At 54.4% G+C, this 27,312-nt stretch overlaps 1 protein-coding gene and 1 long non-coding RNA gene across 4 annotated transcripts in view; one reads left to right on the forward strand and one right to left on the reverse strand.

The window, feature by feature from the left end:
- The window catches only part of NOL4L (nucleolar protein 4 like), a 131,004-nt gene that overhangs the window by 73,871 nt on the left and 29,821 nt on the right, over positions 1 to 27,312 (reverse strand). For 2 of the 3 annotated variants that reach the window (XM_082745953.1, XM_082745955.1), the window contains exons 2-3: positions 6,739 to 6,894; positions 457 to 568 (exon numbers count right to left, since the gene is read on the reverse strand). In XM_082745953.1, the coding sequence (XP_082602079.1) occupies positions 457 to 568; positions 6,739 to 6,894 (268 nt within the window). Of the gene's footprint in view, positions 1 to 456; positions 569 to 6,738; positions 6,895 to 14,930; positions 15,071 to 27,312 lie in introns of those variants that run through there. The other variant, XM_082745954.1, reaches the window with a different exon arrangement.
- LOC309872198 lies at positions 20,242 to 25,728 on the forward strand. The gene is made up of 2 exons (XR_014315727.1): positions 20,242 to 20,434; positions 25,052 to 25,728. It is a non-coding gene; the product is annotated as an uncharacterized lncRNA (long non-coding RNA).

The following is a 27,312-nucleotide window of genomic DNA, read 5'->3' on the forward strand; positions in this document are numbered from 1 at the left end:
CCTATCAGTAGGTGTGGGGCTCGAGGGTAAAAAGGCACAGGTGGCGAGAGGCGTGCCCCTGTCTCCTGAGAGCTCACAGACCGGTCAGTGCGACCAGACCCATGAGGACACCGCTCAGGGCGAGGTCTGGGTGACAAGAGTGAAGGAACTTAGGGAAGAGGGCGAGATGATCTGTTTCCATCAGGAACCTCAGTGGGAGAAGAGGGTCTTGATGGGCAGTAGGAACGTACCATTTGCTTTTCAAGGAAACTTGACATTTTTCTTACAGTTAAGAAACAACAACAACAAAAAAATGAGGGTCTTTGGGCAGGGACCCACACTGGCCTCTGGGAATTGTGACAACCACTGGCCATGCACTTTTCTGTCTGTGCCAGCAAGGGGCGGGCCCTGCTGGTGGGAGGGCCTCTCCCTGCACTGCGTCCCAGAGCCACCAGCATCCCCTGCCTCCTCCCCTACCTTTGGGCTCCAGGCCGTTGGAGTTAAAGTGCATTCTCTTCTGACACTCGGTGCAGCTCATCAGGAACCGGGTCACGGCCTCTCGCGGGAGGAAGGCATAGGTCTCCGCAATCTGAGGACAGAAAAGGTTTGCTCATTATATGGGACCGGGGGAGGCCGCCTGGTCACCAGGTCACCAAGATCTGTGTGCTGGTGGCAGATGCTTGGCCCTTGAAGAAAGGGAAGGGATTCAAGGAGCAAGGAGCAGGTGTCCTCAGTTCTTAGCCATGGAAATGAGTTAGTAGTCTTATGGAAAACCACTTTTTTAAAAAAATGTTGAATAAAAGAGTTAGAAATTGAGAAAGCACAAACAACGAAACATTATCTAACCTATGTTTTAATAAGTAATACTCCTCTCAGAGCATTTAATTGTTGCTGCTGAAAAATGAGTATATGAACATTGCTCTAGGGGAGGGTGAAACAATTTCCATTCTTACGGATGGATAAACCGAGACCCATGAATTTACCAGCTCTGGGCCTATGGACGGAGCCCGAGGTTCTAAAAAGGTCTCTCCTGCAGTCATTCACAGATAGAGAACATTTTAGGGAGCGCTGTGAGCATCTGATGACAAATTTTCAAACTGGAAACGCTGTTAAGGACACCCACGTTCCAGGTGAGGTCACAGGGCCCAGAGAGGTCGACCTACTTGCCTAAGGCCACACAGCTTGTGAGAGGCAGTGGCAGACCAAAGCCAATGCTCCAGGACACACCAAGCCAGGACTGCCTCCAGGGGGCCTCACCTAGCCAGGGACTCGGGATGGGAGGAGAAGTAGGTGGGAGGGAATACAAGAAACAGGCTGGGAGTGGAGGAGGGGGTGTGGGCCCAGAAGCCCAGATGTACCCTCTTGCTCTGGGTTTCGGGAAACGTTCTTGCCCTGGTTTGGTGGCCTCTTAGGCCTGGGTTCGCTGGCTGAGACTGGTAGTTGCCCAGTTGCTGGTTTTCGCCCATTTCCCAGAGCCCAGGCCGTCCCGCTCCTCTCCACTAAGGGGCAGCATCACCCCAGCATTCCACCATCCTCCCTGCAGCCCAGCCAGGGAAAGTTGGCCCAGGGCTCTGGTCAGCCCACGGAGGGAGGGGACTGCTCTCCAGGACAGCACAAGGTCTGCTCCTTTGGGATGCACGAGGGCCCTGTGCCATCTCTGTGGTGGTCAGGAGGTGGAGCAGGGTAGGGCGGAGTGGATGGGGGGCCGGGGCTGGGGAGGGAGGGCGGGAGGGCGGGGCAGGGTCCCAGGGCTATGGCCAGGCCCTCAGAGGACCAGCTCAGGCTGTGCCCTCAGCTCAGCTGGTCTGTGGAGCTCGGGGGCCACCCCTGCTTGGTGGCCGGCTGCAAAGGCAGAGTTAATTTTGGTGACACAATTGTTATTTCTCAGCTGATTTGATGCTCTGCGGAGCAGGCAGGCTCCTTGATGAGTTATCTCCCTTCCAAATTCCCTGTCTGATTGCCTTCCTCTGGAGGTCAGGGACAAGGGCAAAGCCCTGCGCTCTGATTGGAGCTGGTGGATGGGAGGGCAGGCGGCCCGTCCTCCTCAGGTCTAAGGGCTCCGGGATGGGGGCTTTCCTGCCACACACAGAGACATCTTCATTTCCAGCCCAACCTGCCTGGAAGTCTCAGGGGTGGCATGTCCCTCTCAGGCCTTTGGGCCTGAAGGGCCGATAGCGGCAGGAGTAAAGGGGCAAGGGTGCAGGGTGTCTGCCAGGCAAAGAGCGGGACCTTAGCTGAGCTGGGCAAACAGGTGAGCCCTGCCGCCACCGAGGCACAGCAAGGTGTGGCGTCCCAGGTCAGACCTCCGGGATGAGTTGAGGACCTGGGGGAGGAGCGTCACAGTCCGCTGGGAAAGGAGGGAAGTTGCTGCCATAGGAACAGCCTGACTTCGCTCTGCGGAGCTCACCGGCTGCTGGGCAGAGAAATCATTTCTCCAGCGCTCAAGGAAGCCCTTCCTGGCCGGGCTGCTCTGGAAAGGGTGGCCGGCAGCACGGGCAGAGGCCCCACTTGCCACCTGACCCACCGAGGAGGATCCAGGGGCAGTTCCCAGAGAGGGCCCGGCCCAGGGGCCAGAGTGGCAGCCCCAGCTCTCCTGGCCTTGGCAGGGATCCCAGCAGTGTGCCAAGCTGGCTGGCGGGCCACGGGGCAGGGAGCACTGGGCATGTGGCTTCCGGCAGCACAGGAGCAGGTGGGGTGGACTGGAGAAGGCTGGGGGAGAAGCCCTTGGAAGCCCTGCCCTGGGGGGCTGGAAGGTCTGCAGCCTCGTGAACAGCTGTGGGGGGTGAGTGGGGGGCGTCAGTTGGGGGGGCAGAGGCCTGCCCAGCTCCATGCTGCTGTAGAGGCCGGCATGGAGGAAGGGCCCCGTGGGGCCTTCAGCCTTCACTCTCCTGGCTTGTCCACATAAGAAATGGGACCTCCATTCCTGTTCCACCACACAGAGGTCCAAGGCCACAGGCCCCCAGGACGAGCTGAAAGGAGGAGGAGGACAATCCTCGCTTATGCCCTCCCTAGTCAATTGGCGGCTGGTTTTCGGATAGTTTTGGAGCTCCGACCACAGTTCTGGAAATAGTCTCTTGTGTGAAGCAAAAATGAGAAACAGGTAAAGACGGAGCTGCTGTGTTCAAGGAAGGGAAGCCCCAGGACCCCTGCCCCCACCCCGCTTCCCCCAGCAGCCTGCTGCCTTGCACTCGGGGCCTCCTGCCTGGACACTGAGACCTTTCGTGTTTTTCCCGGTGGTAAAACTGAAGGGAGATTTCACGGGCAGGGAGAGCAGAAGCTATTTGCAGAGTCGTTGACTTGTAAGGCCCCATTTTCGCTCCCTAGCTCCAGGGCCGACAAGGACAGATGAGGCCAATTGGGGGGATTTGCACCACTTTACAAGATCCTCCTGCTGCCCTGCGGTGGATTAGCACGTGGTGGGCCTGGAGCAGCTGCTGACCACATCTGGCCCCAACTCCAATGTGGTCTGGGCGGCCAGATCCAGACTCTGCCGCTCAACCCAGCCTACCAGCACCCCGGGAGAGAGGAAGGAAGCAAGGAGCTTGCTCCAACCCAGATGGGTACAGACTCCAAAATAAGCCCCTTGAAAAAGGACCTGTCCTCTGTGTAGGATCAGGGAATTTGTAGAACCACCTGGAACCCTCCCCAGACCCTGTGGGCGGGGGCAAGTCCCCCCTGGGGATCCTCTGGATCCCCTGGTCACACTGCATCAGAGGCAAAGTATGGCAGGGACTTCCTGCCCCTAATGGGAATGCCCTGCATTACCCATTGTAAATGGCCATCTATCCCTCATACCCTCAGTTTCAGAAAGCTCATTATCTGCTCTCTCTGATCTACTGCTGGATAGTGGTGGGTGCCAGAAGCTTCCTTTTCCCACAGAAGAATGTGCCTCCTTTAATGCCCTTGAACAAGTCTGCCCATCTCCCTTCCAGCCCCTGTTTCCTGCAGGCACCTCAGGCCTGTAAGAATCTGGAAGGCCCCCAGTGGCCTAGAGATGGCAAGGCAGTCCCAGGATTCAGGTCTGGCAAAACACACAGAGAAAAGTCCAAAAACCCGCAGCCAGGGGCCCGATGCAAACCCCACGGTGCCGGGCTCAGCCTCTCTGCGGCCGTCGCGGCACAGAGTTTCCTTGGGGGCTCTTTCCCAGGAGGGCAGGGTGGGACTGAAGAGCTAGGCCTGGGTTGAGGAAAATGGGATCAGATGAAAAGAAGGGGGACAAAAGCCTCCAGGCACCACCCCCACCCCCAAAAAAGGAAAAGGGTGGCAAGAGAAGGGTGACAGATGGGGAAGAGGAGGGGGAAGGGAGAGGAGGCACACCGGGGAGGAGGGAGGTGCAGCAGCCCCCTTGGCCTTCACACCCACGGCAGGAGGGCCCTGGCCTGCTCCACTCAGCCTTGGCCCTGCTGCTGAAATTCCAGCTCTGTGCGCAGCCCAGCTGGCCCGCTGCCAGTCATGTGCCAGCTCCAGGCTGGGCAGCGGGAAGTGGGGCACGCGGCGGGCATATGGACGAGAAGCCAGGAAGTGCAGAGCAAAGGGCTGGACGTCCGCTTGGCCCAGGGACACAGAGGCTGGTGGGACCAGTCCAGCCCTGCCTTCTCTACAGCACTGAGGCTGCAGACCCTGCCTTCCGAAATACCCAGGGAAGGGGCCCTCGGTGGCCCAGTGTGTTAAGCCTCTGACTCTGGGCTCAGGTCATGACCTGAGGGTTGTGAGATGGAGCCCGGCATCAGGGCTCAGGCTCAGGGCTCCTCGCTTACCAGGGAGTCGTTTGAGATCCTCTCCTCTGGCCCTCCCCTCCCCCACTCATTCTCTCTTTCTCTCTCAAATGAATAAAGCTTAAAATTAATAAGTAAATAAATACCCTGGGAGTGCCTGTGGCACGGGGCTGGGTGCTGGTCATCAAGGAGACCAGGGAAATCACGTGGTCTGGCTGGCCCAAGCCCATTTACCTTGACAACAGCAAGTCATCGGGCTTACTAGCTGACCACAGCGGGGTTTATAGAGAGGCAGGAGTGGGAGGTGGCCAGGGCATGGGCTCTGGGGCCAGCAGCCTAGCTCTGAACACCAGTAGGGCGACCTCAAGGCAGATTATGAGTCTCTCTGAGCCTCAGTCTCCTCATCTGTAAAATGGAGAACACAGGAGCCCCGGCTTCATATATGCACCCCTGGTCCACGTGAAGGCTCAGAGGGCTGTGGCCGGGAGGTGCTAGACTGCCCAGCACCGGCAGACTGAACACTGAGAAGATGTGCTACGTCTCATGAATACCAAGGGGCCACAAAGGCTCTGGCTCAGGCATCTCTCCCTTCATCTATGACCCTCTGGGGGGAAGACCTTCAGGATTCCCTGTTCCATCACACATGCACTGAGAAGCAGGAGGGGGAGGGCGGGTGGTAGAATCATCTCCAGCCTCCCTCAGCCCAGCCCCTCATCTTCTGAGGTTCTTGGGCACATGGGTCCATCCATAAGACTCATTTAGGGCAAAGGCCACCTTCTGGGGACAAGGACAAACCAGATGGTTGGAATTTAAAAAAAACAAGGCCATATGGGAAAATATACAGGCCACCTCCACAGCAGTCCAAGGCTATTTATAGGAAGACCTTGGGGGGTTGGGGTGGGGGTGGGGTTGGAGTTCACAGCTGCGTTGGGCGGGGAAGGCCGGTGAGAGGGGCAGTTCTCTAAGAAGCCAGAGAGAGAGCGTCAACACAGAGGAGACAAGAGGATACCAGCTGACGGCCACTGAAGTGCTATGTGACCTTAGATAGGTAGATCCACTTTCAGGCCTTGGTTTCCTTAACTGCAAAATGGGACCATAGTGCCTCTATCCCAAGAGATGTTTGGCTTTACTGGTTTAGTGGTCAGAGTGCTTGGCTTTACTGACTTAGTGGTGGGTCCCGGGGTCAGAGCTCTGCCTGAGTCATGGCAATGGCAGTGAACAGGGCGATGGGAACAGAACCCAGGTAGGACCCTCCTGCTCTGGCCCCCGTCTCTTCTACCTCCCCATGTGTGACGTTTCCCACCGTCTCAGCTCCCTTCTGCCTACCCAAGCTTAGAATGCCAGCTTATATGCCATCTTCTCCATGAAGCGCCCCCTGGTTTAGCACTGAACGTCAGTGTCTAGAGACGCCTTTGCGGAATGCCCTGGGGGTTCTTGTTCCCTCAAAGCTAGTCTTGGAGACATTTCTGGTTCTCATGTCTTGGTTTTGCTCTCTGCCTCCCCACCCCAAGTCGAATTGTGATCTCCCTGGAGGTAGGGCCCATGTCCCCAGACTTCCCCTGGGGAACTTCCAGTCCGGACTTCACACCGGGGTAGGGAACAGAATGAACTCACACACTCAGGAAGCATTTAGGGCAGGCCTGGCACATGGTAAATGCCATGGAAGCATTCGCTCTTTCGAGCCTTGTTATCTGGCCACCCCTACCCCCACAGTCCCAGAGCCGGCTGCAGGGGGCTGGGGGGAGGGAATAAGTGAAGCAGAAACTGGAAGAGGAGGGCTTTGCTCCTGCCCTCATCTCTTGCCTTCCCTCCCTCACCCCCTTCAACCTGCTTCTCCTTTGTGCTCAGACCACAGAACCCGCCCCCTCGCCCCCCTTGAGCCATCTCTGGCTGTCGTGCCCTTGCCCTGTGCCCCCCTGGGTCCCCAAAGGCCGTTTCATCACGCCTCAGCTCCCTGCCCTGCCCCCGCCCAACATGTGTGGAGCCCGTGGCCTCCTGCCAAGGCCCGGGGCTGCCCGCAGAGGCCCAGAGACAGACATCTCACCGCTCGGTAGGTTTTCTTCTGCCCAGCGTGCTTGGGGGCTTTGCCTGGCTCCGCCGAGCTCTCCACGTGCATCGAGTAGATGATGTCAAAGAAATCTTCCACCACAGCGACCCGCTTCAGAGAGATGCCCTCCGGCTCCGACAGGCCATCTGCCCCCTGCGACAGGGCGGACAAGCTGTGTCAGTGGCGGGGATGATGGCGGGGCGAGAGCTGGGCCCTGAGGCCTGGCAAAGGGTCGGGGCAGGGGGTGGGGGGAGCGGGAGCAGGGACGGTGCTGCTCCCTGACCCACAAGCCCTCCAGTGGTAGGTCTGGAGGGCCGGGGGGTGTGGAAGGAGCCTGCTGAGAGGGCCCCAGGGCTGGGGGCACCAGAGTCAGGGTAGCCACCGATACCAATCTCCCAGAAACAATGAGCAGGGAACGACAACAACAAAACTACAAATTAAAAAACCAAGAGGCTCCATGTTCACAATTTCAGACAGATTGTGCCAGACTCAGGCGGGGAGCTCTCGCATCACATGCTGTGCCAAGACCATCCTGGAAGTCTCTGGGGAGGGGGGTGCTAAGTAGATGTAACCCATCAGGGGCTCGCCAATTAGCAGCAACCTTCCACTGTGGTCCTGGGCTGGGGTCCCCGGGGAACGGCTTGGATCACCTGGGTGACTCTTGCCTCTACCCTGGCCTTTCTGAAAAGCTCGTAACCCCTGCCCACCCTCCCCGCTCTGGCAGCTGAGTGCCCGCAACAGACCCAGGCCCTTTGTGTCTGGAGATACAGAGAATAACAGACACAAGGCTACGTGGAGGTGGCAGGGCCTCGTGAGCAAGGGGGCCCCCTGAGCCTCTTATCAGGCTGGCCTGAGTGCTGTCTGCTGGCCCTGAGAAGGTGCGCCGGGGCTGAGATGGGGTCCTACTGCTGGGCAGACACCTGCCATGCTCCCACCAGTGGCCCTGGGTGGGAGCAGGGAAATGGCAGGGCATGAGGCTAGGGGATGAGTTTGGGGTCCCTTAGGGAGTGGACTGCTTGGTGAGGTCTTTATTCATAGGGCGTCGGAGACACACAGACTCGGGGACACCCGGCTCTCCGCCATCATCTCCCTCATTGGAGAACTCTGGTGGGCTTCAACAATGAAGAACAAGCAGGTGTGTGTGTGTGTGTGTGTGTGTGTGTGTGTGTGTGTCGGGGGAGGACTGGGGAGAAAGGAGGCGGGCTTCTCTCTAAAAGTGTCCAAAAACACAAACCTCCCAGAGAATTCTTTCCTAAAGGATCTTGCTCATGGCTCAAGAACATCAGCTCTGGGAGGGTGTGGGCTTCGTCTGTGGGCTTAGGCAGCCTCCCTAACACCTAGAGCAATGCCTGATACTTAACAGGCTCAAAAAATAGCTACCAAATGACTGACTGCTTTTAAGCGGCAGGCAGGCAAGGTCGCTTAGACATCAACTCTCCCTCGGTCGGCATGGGGCCCATCACTGAAGTGGTTGTGTGATCCGGAGCAGTAACTTTGCTTCTCTACTCCTCAAGTCCTTTACCCGGAAAATGGGGCTAAGAGAAGCACCTTTCTCATATAAGCTGTGGAGAGGAGTAAAGGAGATACCCTTGCAGCATTTAGCTGCCTGCCCGGCCCATAGGACCTTCTGGATAAGTATTATGATTACAGAGTGCCTTGTCGTTTGCAAAGTTTCCCCCAGCTCTGAGAGGGCCGAACGTTGCAACAAGCCTGGGAGGTTGTCAGGGTCAGGACTCGCCTGTGGCACAGGGGCTGGTAAGTGGCAGAGCAGGTTTGGAACCTCCGTCTTTGTAGTCCAAGGAAAAGAGAGGTGGTGCTAAATGGGACACCTGCTCACAGAACATTCTGGCCATAGACAGGGTTTGGTTTCATCCAGCAACTTTCCCAACATGCCATGATGGGTGAACAGGGCTGTCTTTTTGCCAGTGGCCCCCTTGAGAGCAGACGGGCATCTGAAGTGAGGGAGCCAAGTCCTAGAGCTAGTAGGTAGCCTCCATGGGGGTGACCTCACCAGCCCCGTGTAGACCCTCCTGCCAATGGCTTCCTTCCTAGTCAGGATCCATTTCAATGGGGACTTCTCAGATAACATGCATGGGGGGTTGTGAGCGTGTGTGCACGTGCGTGTGCACACTGTGTAGAAATCGCCGCCTGCTGGTCCTGCTTCCTTGATGTGAGATTGTGGGCAAATTCTTCAGCCTCCCTGAGTTTCACTTATGAGATAAGCTGTTCTTCTGTTCTTAAACTCTCTTAGGAGTTACCATTACCTCGTTCCTGGGAGGTGTCTGAAGTCCCCTTTGAAGTCCTGGGCCATCTATAAAGAGGACTCACTAGTGACAAACAGACTCATTAGCTGACTTGTAACTACCCAGCATTTTAGGGGATCTTCCAATACTGCCATGATGGAGTTGGGGGGGACAAATATTGTGACAGCCCAGTTAGAATATAAGTCTAGCCAGAGGTTCCCGTTGGCAAAAACTAAGAAAAGGATCGGAAGCATGAAAATGTAACTGGGTTTTTATTTCTTAATCTGGGTGGTTGTTCTACCAGTGGGTTCATTTTATAAAAAGCCATTAATCTAAACACTTTACAATCTGTGTACTTCTCTGTAGGTCTGTTAAGCTTTAATTTAAAAAGTATATTAGGGGTGTCTGGGAGGCTCAGGCCGTTGAGCATCTGACTCTGGAGGCTCAGGTCGTGGTCTCTGGGTGGTGGGGTTGAGCCCCGCACCGGGCTCTGTGTTTTGTGCGGAGTCTGCTTGACCCTCTCCCTCTCCTCTCCCACCCCCAGCTGGCATGCACACTCCCTCTCCCAAGTAAGTAAGTGAGTAAATAAATAAATAAATAAAAATCTTTTGTAAAAATGTTTTTTAGAAAAGTATAACGGGGTGAATCGTTGCACAACGTCTTGATCATCCTAATCTAGAGGCATAATAATGGGTCTAACTGCTTAAAAGCAACTAGATCTCTCTGCTCATGAAACTGTTTCAAGCCAGAACACAGATGCTTCTGGAAAAGGGAGATAAAGTTTGTTGGGAGGGAATAGAGAAAGAAGAAAATCTGATGAAAGACAGTATTTTAGGTAGGTGAGATGGGAAGTGCGCCCTAACCAGCTTGGTATCCTTGGGCAGGTCACTTCTTGACTTTTTTTTTTTTTTTTTTTTAATAATCTCTACATCCAATGTGGGGCTCAAACTCACAACCTTGAGATCAAGAGTCACAGGCCCCACCAAATGAGCCAGCCAGGTGCCCTACTTCTTGACCTCTCGAATCTCAAGTTTCCTCACCTGGGAAATGGGCCTAAAACGTCCTAGTTGGCTGTTTCAAGGATTATGTTAAGAGCGTATGTCAGGCATCTGGCTTATCAATGTTCATCTCTTCCCTTTGGACTCACTGAATTTGGACATTCTGGGTTTAGGGAATCTGCTCTTAGCTCCTGCCCTTCCGATCCATTCAGGTTACAGCACGGGTCCCCCAAGGTAATACCCGCTATCAGAGAAGATGCTTAATTCCTAAGTAACACACGAAGGCTGTCACACAAACCTGACATAAATTTTCCTAGAGCCAACGTGTAACTAACCAAACCAAATTAAACAGCAAAATATACGGCCCAGGGCCGGGCCTCTGTCCCAGCCTCCCATCTCCATTCGAAGGCAGACATGGGTACCCACCAGCTTTGCACCTGGTCCAATGTGACCATAATATTATCCCAGAGAAACTCTCCGGGGATCATTTTTAGTAACTCCCTCTTTGAAAATTTACTGTGATCTCCCCTGATGTTCAAATCTGGGTCCTCGAATTGGTCTGTCTCAGCTGCAGGGACGTACACAGGAAAGGAGCGGGCTTGTAGCAACCCCAGTGCAAACCACACAAGGTCTGCAGAGCCACACCTTGAACTGTCCTCTGGTGAGTTGTGGCCACCTGGACGCCATGTGTGCCACACCCTAAGAGAAGAACACCAGGATATCTGCCTGTCCTTCAAGGAGAACCCTGGGCAGAGAACAAAGGGATCCCACGGCAGTCACGTGCGAAAGACATCTCTGCCATGCCTGGCATCCTTGGAGATACTAACCTTCATGCTAAGTGCTGCAGGAGAGGCATGCCTTCCTTAGCTGAGAATCCACACACAGTGTTACAAGAGCTGCTAATTAAAGGAGCAGAAAGCACCTTCCCCATGGCCTTGGGATGCCCCTGCCAACCACTTCTGCTTTGTACCCAAATTAGCTTAATCTGATCCACGGCCCTAAGCAAGCTGGGCCTTGGTTTGACAAAGAAAGCTCACTTCATCTATAGGCTGAGTGAAGAGGGGGCCTAGAGCCTCCTGACTCTCCCCAGATTCCCAGGAACACCAACCAGGAGTGACGGATCGGAACCCTGAAGCTCCCCAAGGGAAAAGCCACAAGAAATATACGGTCAGTTGTGCAGGACCAACCTCGGGGGCCTTCCTGCTTGGAGAAGAATATTGTCATGGCAACACACTACATCCTTTTGAACCAGCCAACTCCAAAACAGCCAGCCAGACCCAGGCCAACAAAACCAGACGTGACAAGGGCTGTAAAAATTTCATGGAGTTTTAAAAATTTCATACTACCTTTCCTGGACATCACCATCTTCCTTGAAACCAGCCCATCTGGATTCCAAACTAAAGGCCAGGTTGCAAGTTATTGAGGAAATCACCAAATGTCTGTTTACATACTACTCATGTTTCACAGTATTTAGAAGGGCCGTCCTAGAGTGTGGTGCTTAGACCTTCAGAGTCGGCATCACCTGGGAACTGGATAGAAATGCAGATTCTCAGGCCCCCACCTCAGACCCACCAAATCTCATTCTCTGGGGGTTTTACTAGGGTTTCCCCCAGATGATTAAGATGCACCGGATTTTGAGAACTGCTGATTAGAATGTCTCCATAGATAGGTAACTCGTTGGCTCATTAAATAGATGCTTGCTCTGTGCTTCTAGGCCTAATATATTAATATTAATATTAATATTTTTCTTCTCCTTAGCTGAAGGCCAATTTTTCTAATGGTGGGAACAAAAGAATCTTACTGGGCAACATTACTATAAATTCAAAACACCTGCCCAGTGACTTAATGCAGATTATGGAAAGAAAGGGCAGGAGTGCTCAGCAACCTGACACCAGATTTTTAGGTTCTCCCTGGCAAAGTTAATTAATACTTAAGCAGGTCATCCCTTGACTGGTCTTTTCTGGCTTCCTCAGTTTCCTCAAATGATCTGAGCACTCAGCACAAGCAGGATTGTGACCCCCAGGGCTTCAGGCCTAGACGAGGGAGATGAGCAGACCTGGCCAGGTCGAGAGGTCTCTGCCAAGGTGGCCTCCCTCAGGTGAGCTACTTTGCCTGTTTTCCCCCTAAGCCAATTAAACAGACCCCTGTCCAATGGCTAATGGATTTCAGTTCCGCTGGAACTTTGAAGCCACTTGCTGGTAGTAAGTTACACACTTATCAAGGTGGGCTCACCGGTTCAGGCCACCAGGGGGCCAGTTAGCCCCCCCCCCCCCATATTAGCAGCATATGCCTTCCAGCAACGACAAGGCCATGATTGAGAGGATGTGGCTAAATAGCAGGGACATTTCTCAACTGGGTTCCTAAGGCAGAGGAAGAAACCACACAGAAAGTCCTCAGGATGTGCCCTTCTGGTGCATTTCAGATCCAGCTCTTGATAAGGCATAAAAATCAACAAGATTGCCATCAGCGGAGGACATACCTTTGGCTACCACTTATATGGGAGCCCGGGACTTCAGGGGGCTGATTGCTCAGGCAAATGTGAAGCTGTCTCTCCATCCTATCGGGGCCAGCAGTCTACATGGCTGCCATCACAGGCAAAGTTACTGCAAATATCAGCTGCATGCAACTTCCAGTTTCTGGAACTGTGGCTGTTCCTCTAGCCTCTCAAGCCACACTGTAATACATTCAGGCAGGGCTGAGGTTTTGCAGGTGCAGGTACCAGCTTTGGGGGGGGGGGTTCTTACAAAGTCTCCTTCCAGCTCCCGGTAGGGCTGGAAGAAGACCCAAGGAGAGGAGTCAGACTCCCTCAAATGGTTCTCAGAGAGAAAGGAGAGAGGCGGAGAGGAAATTTATAAGCCACAATGAGCTGAGGGACCGAAAAGAAGAAAACCAGAAGGAAGACCCACACCCAAATATCCAGAAATTTCCTTCTTAGACTCCCCAAGAAAAGCTGGTCATCATTTGTAAAGCCGGGGAGTCGGGTGACTGAGGGGAGGGCATTGCCTAAATAGAACAAGGACAACATCTGAATATCTCTCAGTTATAAATACTACCTACTGTGCACTGAAAACCAAAACCAAAACCAGGCAAAAAAAAAAAAAAAAAAAAAAAAAAAAAAAAAAAAAATCCCTCCAAAACAGAGATCTGCACCAGAATGTTGGGACCCATAGCTTCCATGAGCTCTGGAGGCTGGGATGGGCGAGGGAGGAGACCACACCCCCGATAAATAAATAAATACATAAACAAGGAGCTGAGGACTCAGTGTAGCACCTGCCTCTTCTCCACCCCTGTGCACAATCTCCAACTGCTAGTGCCGAGCCGCCACCGCGGCGCACCTGCCATCTGGAACAGGCCTCACATATTCCAAGACCTCCTTTCTGCTTCGCTGAACCTCCATCTTCTTTCAAATCACGCTGGGGACCGAAATGCATACCCCGGGCCACAGGAAGATGCCTGGGATCAGCCCCCCAATGACAGCGCTACCTTTGAGGGATGCCATATCCTTCCAACAGCTCTGAATATTTCTTTTTCTTTTTCCTTTCCCTTTTTTTTTTTTTTTTTGGGTTAGCTCTGGAATATCTGGAAAGGATGGAGGGAGGGTGGGAAGAGAAAGGGGTGTAGCAGCCCCAAGTGTCCCCCTTCTGGCAAGAGAGGGAGCAATGACCCCAGTTGAAGGGAGGGAGAGAGCAGCCAAGGGCACTGTCAGGCAGGACAGGGTAGGGGCCCTGGCTGGGGTTGTGGCCTGGGGGTGTCCACAAGGCACAAGTGCCCCAGGGGTGAAGTCATAGGCCTGAAGACAATCCAGCCCTGACCCTGGCCAAACAACTGGCCTGAGCCTCAGTCTCCTCCTGTGTTGCGGTGACACAATGTGACAGGATGGCTGCAGGAACCCAAATGGGGCACACATAGCGCCCACCCTGGGCGAGACACCCATAAATGACCTCTGTCGTTACTACTCTGAAGGGGCAAGCTCCAGGACTCTGGGGACCCGCCACCCTCGGGAGCCTTGGCCAAGGACAGGGAATGGGGTCGCTGAGGGGTGGCTTCTAGGTGGAAGGGGGAGGTCCTGAGCCAAGCAGGCCCTGCGGGCCGGTCCCTCCGGGGCCGCGGCGGGCGGCGGGGCGCGCTAATAAGCTGAGGCCCCAGGTGCGGGCCCCACCCAGCGCTAGGGTGGGGGTCAGGGGGAGTTGGAGGGGGAGGGGAGGGCCCGCGCGCTAATGACTGTTGACAGCGCGCGCAGGGGCCGGCCGGGCCGCGCGCGCCGCTGACAGCTGCTCGGGCAGGGGGCGGGGCGCAGGGCCGGGGGGTGAGGCTGCTCCCGCTCCCCCCCCAGGGCGCACGCGCGTGCGCCTAGTCCGGGAGGGGCGGGGAGAAGCGGGGAGGAGCGGGGTGGTGCGCGCGCGCCGGGCCCGGGTTCGGAGGGCCTGCTGGAGCGGCTCGCGCGGGCTCCTCGCGGGCAGGCAGGTAATGAGAGTAACCATGGCAACCCACCAGAGGAAGTGTATTCTGCAGGAGACGTTAATCCCCTCTCCCCGGAGCTGGGACAGCCTGACTTTCCATTCTCACACAGTAATTAGATACCAGCTGTCAGTGCAGGGGGGACGGCTCCACGGCTGCAGCCCTGCTTTGGGGGGGGGCGCACAAAGGGGGCGGGGGGGGGGACGCGGGGAGGAGGGCGTTAAAGACACAGGGACGCTTTCCGGCGGTGGGCCAGGGCGGCGCGCCTCCCCCTGTCACCAGCCTCCAGGCGCGCGTCCGCTCACCTGGAGACCCCGCCTGCGCGGGGCCCCGCCCACTCCACACGCACCTGCTGCGCGCCCGCGCGCCCGCCCTCGCTTTCCCCCTCTCCCAGCCCCGCCTTCCCACTCCCCGCGCACCTGCCCTGCGCCTGCCCCGTCCCCCGCCCTCCTCCTTCCCTTCCCCCCCTCCCCCTGGGGACGCTGCCCACCTGTCCTTTGTGCGGGCCGGTACCATTCGATCTGGCCAGCTCCCCTTCAGGGAGCGCCCGCTATGTGCCAGGCGCTGTGCCAAGACCGATCTGGGTAATCCTCACAGACCCTGTATGGTAGGAGCCTCTGCTGTTCCCCGCCCAAGGCGCAGTGGGGTGTGGCTATTTGCCCAGGGTCACGCAGAATTGAACCCCATCCCGATGCCCATTTCACCATCAAGCTACAGCGCCTCCCCATCACATCCACATCCGTTATAGCTGGAGGGGGGGAGCGCGGGCCTCCCAAACGGCTCAGGGAGACAAAACAGTCACACTGGTAGCTGGCATCGTGGTGCACTTCATGTGTGCCAAACATTCACTGCCTCATTTCACTTTCCCAGCAGCTCTGGGAGGTTTATTACCCCCATCTCAGAGGTGAGGAAACTGAGGCACAGAAAGCTGAGGCAACTTGCCCAGTCGTGAGTGGTAGAGCTGGGATTCAAACCCAGGCAGTCAGACCCCAGGATCCATGCTCCCAGCTACTGGGCACTATTAACTCCACCCTCAGGTTCCTAGTGGCGGGAATCCAGCCCAGGTCTTTCATTGTTCAGCCCACCCACATCCCACATCAGTGAGGAGCCCTCCTAGGCCTAAAGCCACTGCCACATCCCTAATTTCTATCAGGCCTCCCAGAAACCCTTGCTCTCGGCATGGGTAGCCACTTGGAAATCATTCTAGGCCAACCTCTCCATTTCGCAGGTAGAAAAACCAAGACCACCAAGGTTAAAGTCTAGCCCAAGGAGGAAGCAGACTGGTGGAGCCTTTGGGGGGACTTCAGTCCCCAAAGGCCCAGCTGTACCTCCTGCCCCCACCCCAGAATCAGATCTCCGGTGGGCACATGAAGGAGGGGCAGGAAGTGCTGAGAAGCAGAACAGGCTCCTGTCCCCAGTGGCAGCCGGTGTCTGGGGCTGGAGGAGGCTATCTGATCCCTTCCCCACTGCCCTGGCCATGACCTCCTCCCTCCCTCCATCTCTCCCTCCTCCCTCATAGCCAGAGTAGCCAGCACCCTGGGCTGCAGCTGAGAACCCTGAGTTCCCCAACCTGGCCTGCATTCCTGTGGGAGGAGGGACAGGGGGAAGCTGGGCCAAGGGCTTTAGGGACAGGGGTACCCCTGGGGCCACCCCACCCTGTGCAGGCCAAGGCAGGGCTGCCTCCAACCTCACCGTTTCCTGCCTCTGCTCTCCCCATCTCTCAGTAGCAGAGCTGCCTAAATTTGGCTCCAGGAGGGAATGGGGGAGGCGGCAGCAGGCGGGTGCTGTCAGAGGCCAGGGCGCAGCTCCCTGTCTAGCCGGCTGGCATTTTTGCTGTCTGGAGGAGGGCAGGGGGGCCCAGCAGCTCTCTCTGGAGAAGGGAGATGTTTGTACCTTCTGACATGCACTGAGTAATGTGCAAACGACATACAAACTGAGCTTCAAATCAGCATCCTAGCCAGGGAACAGCTTGGGTGCTGCTTTTGGGATGAGAACAGAAGGACCAGTGGCCCACTCCCTAGGGGCTCCAGTGGGGGCTGAGTGGAGGGGCCCGAGAGTGTCCAGGGCCGAGAGTTGGGAGATTCGGTTTCTCTCCAGGTATAGCTCTGGGGCTTCAGATCAGCGACTGGACCTTCTGGGTCCCAGCCTGAGGGCAGAACCCTGGCTTTCTCTGCCTGCTTCTGGCACACCCCGTCACATGGTTAAGCACATGGTTTCTGCAGACACTTTGCGCAGGTTTGAACCCTGACTCTCCATGGGCCAACCGGGTGAATTCTGCAACAGGATACCCAGGAAAACAGATTGGGCACCCCTTTTAGTACAGTCGCTTCCCTTCCCTGGAAGTCGAGCACAGGGGCATGGGCTGAAGGAACATGGGCTTTGGAATCAGACCTAGATTCCAGGTATGGCTAAGCTGGCAAGGCTCTGGGGGTCTCACTGCCCTTATCTAGGAAATGGGTTCAAGATCAGGATCCGAAGGTCAGCTGTGATGTTCCTGGGAGGGCCTGGCACACAGTGGGCACCCCAGAAATCTTCCCATGGCCTAGTCTCATTATTCTCTGCATTTCTTCAACTACTTGCCCTGTCCTGTTCCCATCTCCCCTCTCCTCTTTGCTCTCTGTCCTGGTTTTTCTCTTGTCTCTAGGTAGTTACACATTTCTTGCAGTCTCCCTTCTCCTCTTCTCCCCACTTGTCTTGATGACCTCAGGCCAGCCACTGCCTCTCGGAGTCTCAGTCTGCACATCTGCTAAATGGGGGTCACAGGAGGTGGAGGAGGAGCTCCGTCTGGGATCCGGGGCCTAGTAGCACGTGAGAAGCAGCAGGTCTTCTTTACAAGGCCTCCCTCTCCCCACCCATCATCCCAAATGACCAGGAGGGGTGGGCTGTGCCCTCTGCTCTATCGGGTACAGGGCGTTGGGGCCCCGCTTCTCGGTGACTCTGTTTAACCCCAGATAACTGCTCTCCTGCCCCTCGGCCGGGGCTGATATGAGCTGAATCCAGCTTCCTGCCACCCAAAAGCCACTTCCTGCCAAACTCGAGCTGATACCAGAAGAACTTGTTTTCCGTGCACAGAGCAGTCCTTGGTGGGGCAGCCACCCGCCTGCCTGCCCCGGGTGTGAACGTTTTTTCCATCTGCCTGTCTGCCTGGCAGGGCTGGGTGGGGGAGGATGGGGCTCTGCCCTCTTCACCTCTGAACCTGCCTGTCCTGCCCCGCCCCACAGTCGCCTCCAGACCTGCCAGTCCACCCGTCCCTGAAAGGGTGCCAAGTGTCCCTGAGGGCCCAGACAGACATATGTAGGCAGTGACATACAGTCTGACACAGTCACACACACAGTCACTCTGACAGAGAGTCCCCACAGTCACCGGACATTTGGGCAAGGACTCCAGGAGACCAGTGTGTGACACTGTCAGACACAGTCCCTCAAGCTCAGTCATCGGAGAGAGTCAATGGAGTCACATTCGGAATCCCACCATCACACGCAGTCGTGGAGACGCTCACACACATGCACACAGATAGGAAGCTCCCCTGGAGCTCCCTGCTCTTGCCCAGCACCCCCTTTCCAGATGTGTTCACTGATTCAACAAACGCTCCATGGGGATCTGCTCTGTGCCAGGCCTTGGGTATCCCATAGTAGGAATAAGGGAAATAGTAACAAATAATTAGCTGACCAGTGGTGCTGCCTCAGTTTCCTTATCTGTGAAAGCCCCACCTCACAGGGCTGTTGGGAGCTAATGCATGCAAAGCCCCTGAGCCGTCACCCCAAGAGACCAGGAGGAGTAGGAGGAGTGGGCTGTGCCCTCAGACTTAGGGAGCGCCATCCAAGTCAGGCTATCTCAGTTAGCCAGGGGCATCCTGTGCCCAGCGCCAGGCTAAGAGCCCATATACATAATCTCCTGCATCCTAGCCCGAGCCCTGGCGGGCTGTGGCAGCTAAGGTCATTGTTCCTGTTTTTGCAGATGAGGAAACGGAGATTCAGGGGAGCACCCCTAGAGTCCTCAGGGTTCCCCATTGACCTTGTCCACTGCCGCACTCTCCCTTCCCTGCTCCAGCCTGCCCCACGACCCGCCCGCACCCCTACCCACACATACTGTTGCGTCTGCCTGGAGTGCCCTTGCCGTGCGTCTTGGCAGGACCAACTCCTTCTGAACTGCCTACGTACACAGCAAGTCCCCAAATCCCATGTCAGGCCCTGTTCACGCCCCTCAGAACACTTATCATTTGGAAAACGGTAAACCCTTTCTGGACATTAAGGGCACGACCAAGGACTGTGTTATCCCATCCTCTGGCACATAGTGGGTGTCCCACAACTTCAGAACTCAAGGAGTCATCGAAGTAGCCTTCTCCCCACAGCTACTGAGGGCAGAACCTGGAATCAAACCCAGAATACTCCGAAGCCGGTGCTCGTTTCTACGCTACTGTGCGGCTCACACCACCAGCAGGCTCTTAATAACTTGTGAATGAATGAAAGAATGAATGAATCTGAGCTCTTGGGATCCCGGTCCAGTGCTCCCCGGGTGAAACCTTCTTCATTTCACGGCCCTGTGGACAGGAGCCAAGCTCCAGCCGCCCTGGATGGTGGCAGGGCTGACGGGCCGCCCCAAGCCGGCTGTCAGGAGCTCGTCTGGCCACAGCCGCCAGCAGGGGAGACCAGCTGGCGGGGCAGGGTCCATCGGCCCAGGCCTGGAATCCGAGCCGCCCTGAGAGGCCCAGCTTCTCTCCAGGCCCCCACAAACTGGCCTTTGTTCCCCAGGCCGGCCGAGCCCCGGCAGCTTGGGCTCTCTCTCTGCCTGCGGCACCCGCGCTGAGCCGGCGGGGTAAATGGGCCAGCCTCCCCTCTGTCCATGCCCAGGACGTCGCTTCAGGACTAAATGGAGATGTAATTTTCTATACAAATCCATGACAATTTAGATGGAGTGATTGTAATTGGCTTTTCAATGGGGGTTTTGTCCAGCGCTGGTGGCTAGAACTGGGTGGCCTGTTTAAGGCAGGCTCCATTTAAATGACAATAAGGCAATAATATTGAGGACTTGTACAGTGCCCAGAGCCCCTCCTGCGCCCAAGTGGAGCCTCATGTTTATGGATCTGGTCCTTCCCCGGGGCTGTCTGGACAACTGGGTGGGGGGAGCTCCGAGCCTGGGAGAGGGGCTGCCGCATCTTTGAACTTCCAGACACAACTCTGGGATGGCTGGGGCAGGGTCCCATGTCCACCACTTACCTACTTCCTCCTTCATTACGCACTCACTAACTAGTGGCGCCTGGGGGCTGCCTGCTGTTCCAGGTGTCCCGGGTGCCAAGATACAGAGAAGCCTCCAGGCGGGTCAGAGGGAGGAGGATCTGATGGCAAGTGCAGCATGAGACCTGCGACCACAGCTCAGTGCCAGACAGCGCGGGTTCAAGCCCTGCTCTGGAGCTTCACAAAGTTACTTACCCTCCCCGTGCTTCGGTTCCCCCAGCCACACAGTGGAGTCAGGAGCAAAGGCACTGTGAGGTGGAAACAGCTGGGGAGACCTCAGCCGGCGCCTGGCCTGTGGGAGACATTGGACGTACGGTACGGCCCTTGCTCCTTAAAGGCTCCAGCTTGGTGTCAGACTTGTGGGTGACGGTGGGCACGTGACTTAACCCCCTTCCAAGCTCCACTGGCTTCTCTTCAAAGTGGGGCTCTCGGGGGCTCTGACCCCACAGGGTCATGAGGATTCAAGCAGAAAATGCAGGAGAGTGCTGAGCACAGGGCCTGCGCTGGTTCGATAACCGTGAGCTCCCTTCCCCGTGAGGCTCCTGGGCCTTGAGGAGCTCGCCATCCAGTGATAATTATAATGTTGGGTGTGGGAGACAGAAAGAGAGAAAAGAAAGCTCACAGGAAGCCAGGATGGAGCCGTCTCCGCCGCCAGCCGGGGATGCCAGGAGGGAATGATCCAGAACAGGCTGGGGCATGGGGCTGTGTTAAAGAAGGAAGGCTTCACCCGGCAGGATGACAGCGGGCTGGGCCTTGAAAGGTGAGTGGCGTTTTTGCCAACAGAAAGGGCGAGTACCAGTGCCAGGCCCTGCCGCCCGAACAGGTGATTCGTACCTGAGGGGGGAGCTGAGGTGGGCGAGATGTGGGCCGGCAGGTGGGGGTTGGTGGTCAGGGAGCCCCTCCTGAAGGAGCCGCGTGGAAAGCCTCTAGGAAGGGGAGCAGCATGTGCAAAGGCCCACAGTGGGCGCCTGAGGCCATGGGGAGCAGACAGCGGGGAAACCGTACAGCGTGGCTAGAGAGATGGGCCAGGTCTCGAGGCTTCGCTCACAGAGAAACAGGCAGCCATGGAGGGAGAGGTCTTAAGCAGGCAGGTGACACCATCCAAATTGCATTTTTCTCAGGATCCCTCTGGCTGCTTGTGGAAAATGGGCTGCAGAGAGGAAAGGGTAAGAGGGAATGTGGGGAGACCGTGGAGAAGCCATCGGTCACTGCAGGGGGCAAGTGGCTGGATCCAGGAAGGGGCAGCGCTCAGGAACTGGCGGGTGGATCGTGGGCGGGCAGAGCTGGGTGAGGGGCTGTGTGCCGCCCGTGCGGAAGCAGGGTTGGTGAGAGGACAGAAGAGAGGTGAGGGTGGTCGCCCACCTCCTCACGCCGGGCTGAGGTTCTTGGGCTTTTTCCTAAAGGCAGCAGGGAGCCAACATGGTTTTTCTCCAGGCAGGGAAAGACCAATGCTGAGATTTGTGCTTTTGAAAGACCATTCTGGCTGCAGGGTGGAGGGGTGGGAGGTGGTGGGTGGGTGAGGCTGGAGGGAAGAAGGCAGGGAGCGGGAGTGGTAGGTGAGGACTCAGAGGCCTCAGCCGTCCTGCTGGCCATTGGCCAACTCCAGAAACAACGCACTTCTTTCTCAGAGAGGTCTAAAACCTGGTGCTAGGTCACAGAGCTTGTCACAAGAGAGGCAGGATACCGCCCCAGAGCCCAATGCTCTTTCTCAGCATCGTCCGCCTCGCTCGCCAATAAAATCCATCACAAATAGCACTTCATCCTCGCTGTCAGCTAGAAAGCCCTTACTATGAGCCCAGGCGGTGAGTACTATTATTGTTCCCATTTTACAGTTGAGAAAGCCAAGGCTCTGAGAAGCTAAGTCACTTGCCCAAGGGCACCCAAGCTGGGAAGGGAGAGCCAGACTCAGACCCTGGCACTCGGAGTCCAGACCCACAGACCAGATGTCCTAACCAGGCCATAGGCCAAATGGGGCCTATGAACATATTTGGGGGGGGGTATGCGGAGATTTATTAAAATTTCAAATTTATCACGATACTTAAAAATTGGGACATTTCATGGAAGGAGAAACCTTGAACTTTGGATGGAACCTCCTGATGTTGGTGGTCTCAGGACCCGATCCTTGAGCCTCGTCCATTTGTAGCCTCCGGCGGGGAGGTCACACCTCCAGCCTAGGCTCTCCTCTGCCTCCATTTGGCTAGCTGGACAAACCTGAAAGCGAGTGAGTAGGGCGCCTCTGGAGGGCCGGGGAAAAGCGTCTGTCCATCCGTCCATCCACCCATCCAACCACCCACCCAACAAGTGTTTGGACCACCCCCACAACCTCCATTGCCCAGCCAGCCCCCAGTTCTCCCACAGCAGAAACTACCTCTATGCCCACTTGCTCAGGCCAAACCCTAGAGTCCTCCTGGATTCCTGCTTTCTCTCATGCGCCCCCCACGCCCTTCCCACCCACCAGCAAATCCTATTCACTCTACCTTTAAGCTATAGCCAGAATCCAGCTGCTTTCTACCAACTCCCCTCCTCCTGACCTCCTGTCCCAGTGCCTGCAGGGCATTGGGGAGAGGCCCACACCAGCACTTGGGCCCGAGGCCTGGCTCCTGCTTCCCGATTCTGGGTCTCAGTTGCTTCATCTATAGGAAGGGTGAGGTAAAGTGGGTCATTTTGACTCCTCTTATCCTTTTGTCCAGGTTTTGGACACTTCATGTTAAACTCCTGAATCCTTTCTGGCCTCAGAAGGGCACGCTGTGAGCAGGTCAGAAGTTCTCTGGGGTGGAGGCTATCTTGTTTACCACTGCCTGGATCCCTAGTATCTCCCAGAGCCTGGCATAAAGTAGGTACTCAGGAAACACTTACTGAACAAATAAAAGAATGAATGAACCCCTGAGTCACTCCAAAGTGACTGGGCATTCACACTTGCAGAGGGCCTTAATTTTTCCCATCTGAGAAACAGAGTAATCTAATGCCTTGCCTTCTTCCTTGTAAAAACTAACATTCATTAAGCACTTACTGTGTGCCATCACTGGTCTAGGTGCTTTACATATAATAACTCATTTACTTAAAAAAATTTTTTTAAAAATATTTTTGAAGTAATCTCTACACCCAGTATGGGGCTCAAACTTACAACCCCCAGATCAGGAGTCGCATGCTCTACTGACTGAGCCTTCCAGGCGCCCACCCATTTACTCCCTACTGTAACCCTAGGAAATATGGACAACTCCTTTCCATGGTTGCAGAAACTAAAGCCCAGAGAGGTTAAGTGGCATGACCAAGGTCACACAGCTCATCAGTGGCTGGACCAGAGACCAGCCCTGGCAGCCCAGCCCCAGAACTCTCATTCTTAAACACTGTTCCAGGCTGCTTTCAAGAAGAAATGAGGTTTGGGGAGTCCTGCTCCAAGAAGGTAGCCTGGACACCCATGGTATCCTCTGCCTGAAATGCCATCACCTGGCTCCTGAGCCATCCCTCCTCCGAGTTCCATTCCAATGCCCTTCTACCCACTCCCCCATGAAGACTTCCCTGATCCTTCGCCACATTTCTCCTTTTTTTTTTTTTTAAGATTTTATTTATTTATTTGACAGAGAGAGATCACAAGCAGACAGAGAGGCAGGCAGAGAGGGAGATAGAGGGAAGCAGGCTCCCTGCTGAGCAGAGAGCCCGATGTGGGACTCGATCCCAGGATCCTGAGATCATGACCTGAGCCGAAGGCAGCGGCCTAATCCACTGAGCCACCCAGGCGCCCCACCTTCGCCACATTTCTTGTCTCTGATTTCCCATAAGCACTTTGCCAACAAGGACAATAGAGTCAGTGGGGTCTGACGCCAGGAGGTACTACCCACAATGCCATTTTACTTGATGAAACGGAGACACTGAGAAGGGACATAACTTGCCCAAAGCTACATGGGGAGGAATCAGGACTGAACCCACATTTGCCTGACCCACAGCTACACCCCTGAGCCCCTGAGTCAGACCACATCTCCTTAAGTCTGTCTTTGAGACTTGGCTGCCTTGCTTACGTGGAGGGACGCAGCTGGAGAGCAAAGGCCACTTCTCACCTCTGGGGACTGTGCCAAGCATACCTTAGTTGCTCCTTCAAGACTCCCTAGTGACCGGCCAGCCTCTGCCTTCTGCACAAGTGAGCGTGGTCTTAGAAAGAGATGTGCCAGGCCCCACATGAAGAGTGTGCATTCCTCCAGGAGTCCCTCTGGGAGGGGTGCGAGGCACTCTGAAGGCACAGGGAGGCGCAGGAGGAGTCAGAGGGGCAGGAAGTGGACTTTAGGTCACCGAAAAGGTGGGTTTCAAATCTGACCGTGAGGGTCACTATGAGGGGATGCCGGTGTCCGTATATAGTGAGCACTCAAGTTACAGTAACCATCGTTATTCATTAATGGTTCCTATTCTAGACATTGCTGCCAGGAGTGGAGGGCGCTACGGACCAAAAAACACATCGTCCTCGGACCTGCAATTCTATTCCTTGATCTAAACCCACATGTGTGAGGAATGGCTATCTATAGTCAAGGCTGTTCCCTGAAGTATTTTCATGAGAGCAAAATATTGGAAGCAACCTAAATGTCCATTAGCAGAGGGCCAGGTAAATAAACTAGGGTCCGCCCATGAAAGTGAATACTATGCAGCTGTAAAAAAGAAAATGGAAGGGGTGCCTGGGTGGCTCAGTGGGTTAAAGCCTCTGCCTTCAGCTTGGGTCATGATCTCAGTGTCCTGGGATAGAGCCCCGCATCGGGCTCTCTGCTCAGTAGAGAGCCTGCTTCCTCCTCTCTCTCTCTCTGCCTGCCTCTCTGCCTACTTGTGATCTCTGTCTGTCAAATAAATAAATAAAATCTTTAAAAAAAAAGAAAAAGAAAAAAAAAGAAAATGGAAGTTCTTTATGTTGTGACCTACTTACGCACTGACACAACATACAGAGATTTTCTGTTTAATGGGAAAACCACCTGAAGAACGTAAGCGCTAAAACCATGAAACTCTGAGAAGAAACCATAGGTCTAAGTCTTCATGTCCTCGGGTTAATCAATGGTTTCTTAAGTATGACACCAAAAGTGCAAGCTACAAAAGAAAAAGTAGACAAGTTGGATTTCATGAAAATTAAAAAGTTTTGCACCAAGCCTAGGACACCATGAAGAAAATGAAGAGAGGGACGCCTGGCTGGCTCAGTCCGAGGAGCACATGACTCTTCTGGGGGTTGTGAGTTCGAGCCCCACACTGTGCATAAGGCTCACTCAAAAAAAAAAAAAAAAAAAAAAAAGGGAAGAAAGTGAACAGAGAATCACAGAATCACAGACTGGAAGAAAATACTTATGAATCATATATCTGATGAGGGACTTTTTTTTTTTTTTAAAGACTTTATTTATTTATTTGACAGAGAGAGAGATCACATGTAGGCAGAGAGTCAAGGAGAGAGAGAGAAGCAGGCTCCCCGCTGAGCAAAGAGCCCGATGCGGGGCTCGATCCCAGGACACTGAGATCATGACCTGAGCTGAAGGCAGCGGCTTAATCCACTGAGCCACCCAGGTGCCCCTGATGAGGGACTTTTATCTACAATATATAAAGAAGACTTACAAGTCAGTAACAAAACAACAAATAATATGATTAAAAATGGTCAATGAATTTAAACAGATATTCCTCCAAAGAAGATACACAATTGGCCAACAAGCACATAAAAAGAAGCTCAACATCATTAATCATCAGGGACATGCAAATCCAAACCGCAACGAGATACCACTTCACACACGCCAAGGATGGCCTTCATCAAAAAGATAGTCAGTGCTGGCGAGGATGTGGGAAAATCAGAAGCCTTGTCCCCTACGGGGAGGACTGTAAAATGGTGTGAGCACTCTGGGAAACAGTCTGGCACCTCCTCAAAAGTTTAAACATAGAATTACCATATGACCCAGCTGTTCCACGCCTAGATGGTAGAGAATTGAAAGCATATCCCTGAGAACTTGAGTACTTGGAACAGCATTGCTCATAACAGCCCAAATGTGGAAATAACCCGAATGTCCATCAACTGCTGAATGGATAAATAAAATGTGGTATGTCCAATACATGGAATATTATTTGGTAACATAACGAACAAGATACACGCTATAACGTGGACAAATCTTGAAAAAACTATACTAAGAGCAGTCAGACACAAAAGGCCCCATATTGTATGACTCCATGTTCAGGAAATGTCCAGAGAAGGCAAATCTACGGAGGAAGAAGCAGATTAGTGGCTGCCCAGGACTGGGGTGGGGTGGGGGTGGGAGGATTAGGGAGAGGTGAAGAGTGACTGCTAATGAGTATGGGGTTTCTTTCTGGGGTGATAAAAATATTCTAAAATTTATTGTGGTGATGATGGTTACACAAGCCTGAATATACCAAAATCCATTGAATTGCATTTTTTTAAAGATTTAATTTATTTATCTGACGGGGAGAGACAGCAAGCAGGGGGTGTGGCAGGCAGAGGGAGAAGCAGGCTCCCCACTGAGCAAGGAGCCTACTGGGGGGCTCGATCCCAGGACCCTGGGACTATGACCTGAGCTGAGGGCAGATGCTTAACCAACTGAGCCACCCAGGTGCCCCTGAATTGTATTTTAAGTGGGTGAGTTGTGTGGTATGTGAATCATATCTCAGTAAAGCCATTATAAGAAAAAAGCAACCTACATATTTGCACAACATATTTTGTGTAAAAATAGAAAGAAAACCCACAAATATATGTGCATATGTTTTTATATATATGTATAAAATGTCTCTGGAAGGATACCCAAGAAATAATAATGGTTGCCCCTGGGGAGGGCACCTAGGAAGGAGACAAAGCTAAGAAGGAGACTGTATACATTCGTACCTAATGAATTTTTTTTTCTTTTTTTAAGGAATGAGATTCTACTACTTTTGCAAAATGTTATATTTTAAAACAACAAACAAACAAACCCAGCGGTTTATTACTGGCCCTCAGCCAGAGGATGGGCTGGGCCAGACATCTCTGAACAAGGGAGATGGAGAGGGAAACCCAACTTGACAGTTTTCCAAGCCTTGCTAACATCACCCTCTCTTATTCCGCATACAAGCCCTGCCAGAAGGATTCGGCACCAGCCCTGTTTCCACCAGCAAATCCTGTGGCTCCTCCTTCAACCAAGCCTAGAATCTGCCCACTTATCACCCTCTACGGGCACCATTCAGGCCCAGGCTGCCATCGCCTCTCTCCTGGCTCACTTGGATCATGGCACCAGCCTACTCCCAGCTTCCACCCTTCCACCTCCACACAGATCTGTCCTTGCCACTTACCCCCACACCCTGGGCACCAGCCCACTGACCTCCTCACTGCTGCTCACACTCCTCAGACACTACCTGCCTCAGGGCCTTTGCACTTGCTCCGCTCTCTGTGTAGATAACCTACCACCAGATACCCATGTGGAGGCTCCCTCACCTCCTACATGTCTCTGCTCTAATGTCTCCTCATAAGAAGGCCTTCCCAGACCTCGCTATCTCGAACAGCAGCTCCTAGCCAATCCCTTTTCCCTATTTTTCTATATAGTACCTGACATATTTAATATTTACATTTGCTTGTTTGTGACCTGTTTCCCAACCCCCAAACATAGGCTTCAAGGAAGGAAGAATTCTCTCTTTCCCCAGCACCAAGAA

This window comes from Mustela nivalis (genome assembly GCF_964662115.1).
Source record: "Mustela nivalis genome assembly, chromosome: 8".
Taxonomy (NCBI): Eukaryota; Metazoa; Chordata; class Mammalia; order Carnivora; family Mustelidae; genus Mustela; species Mustela nivalis.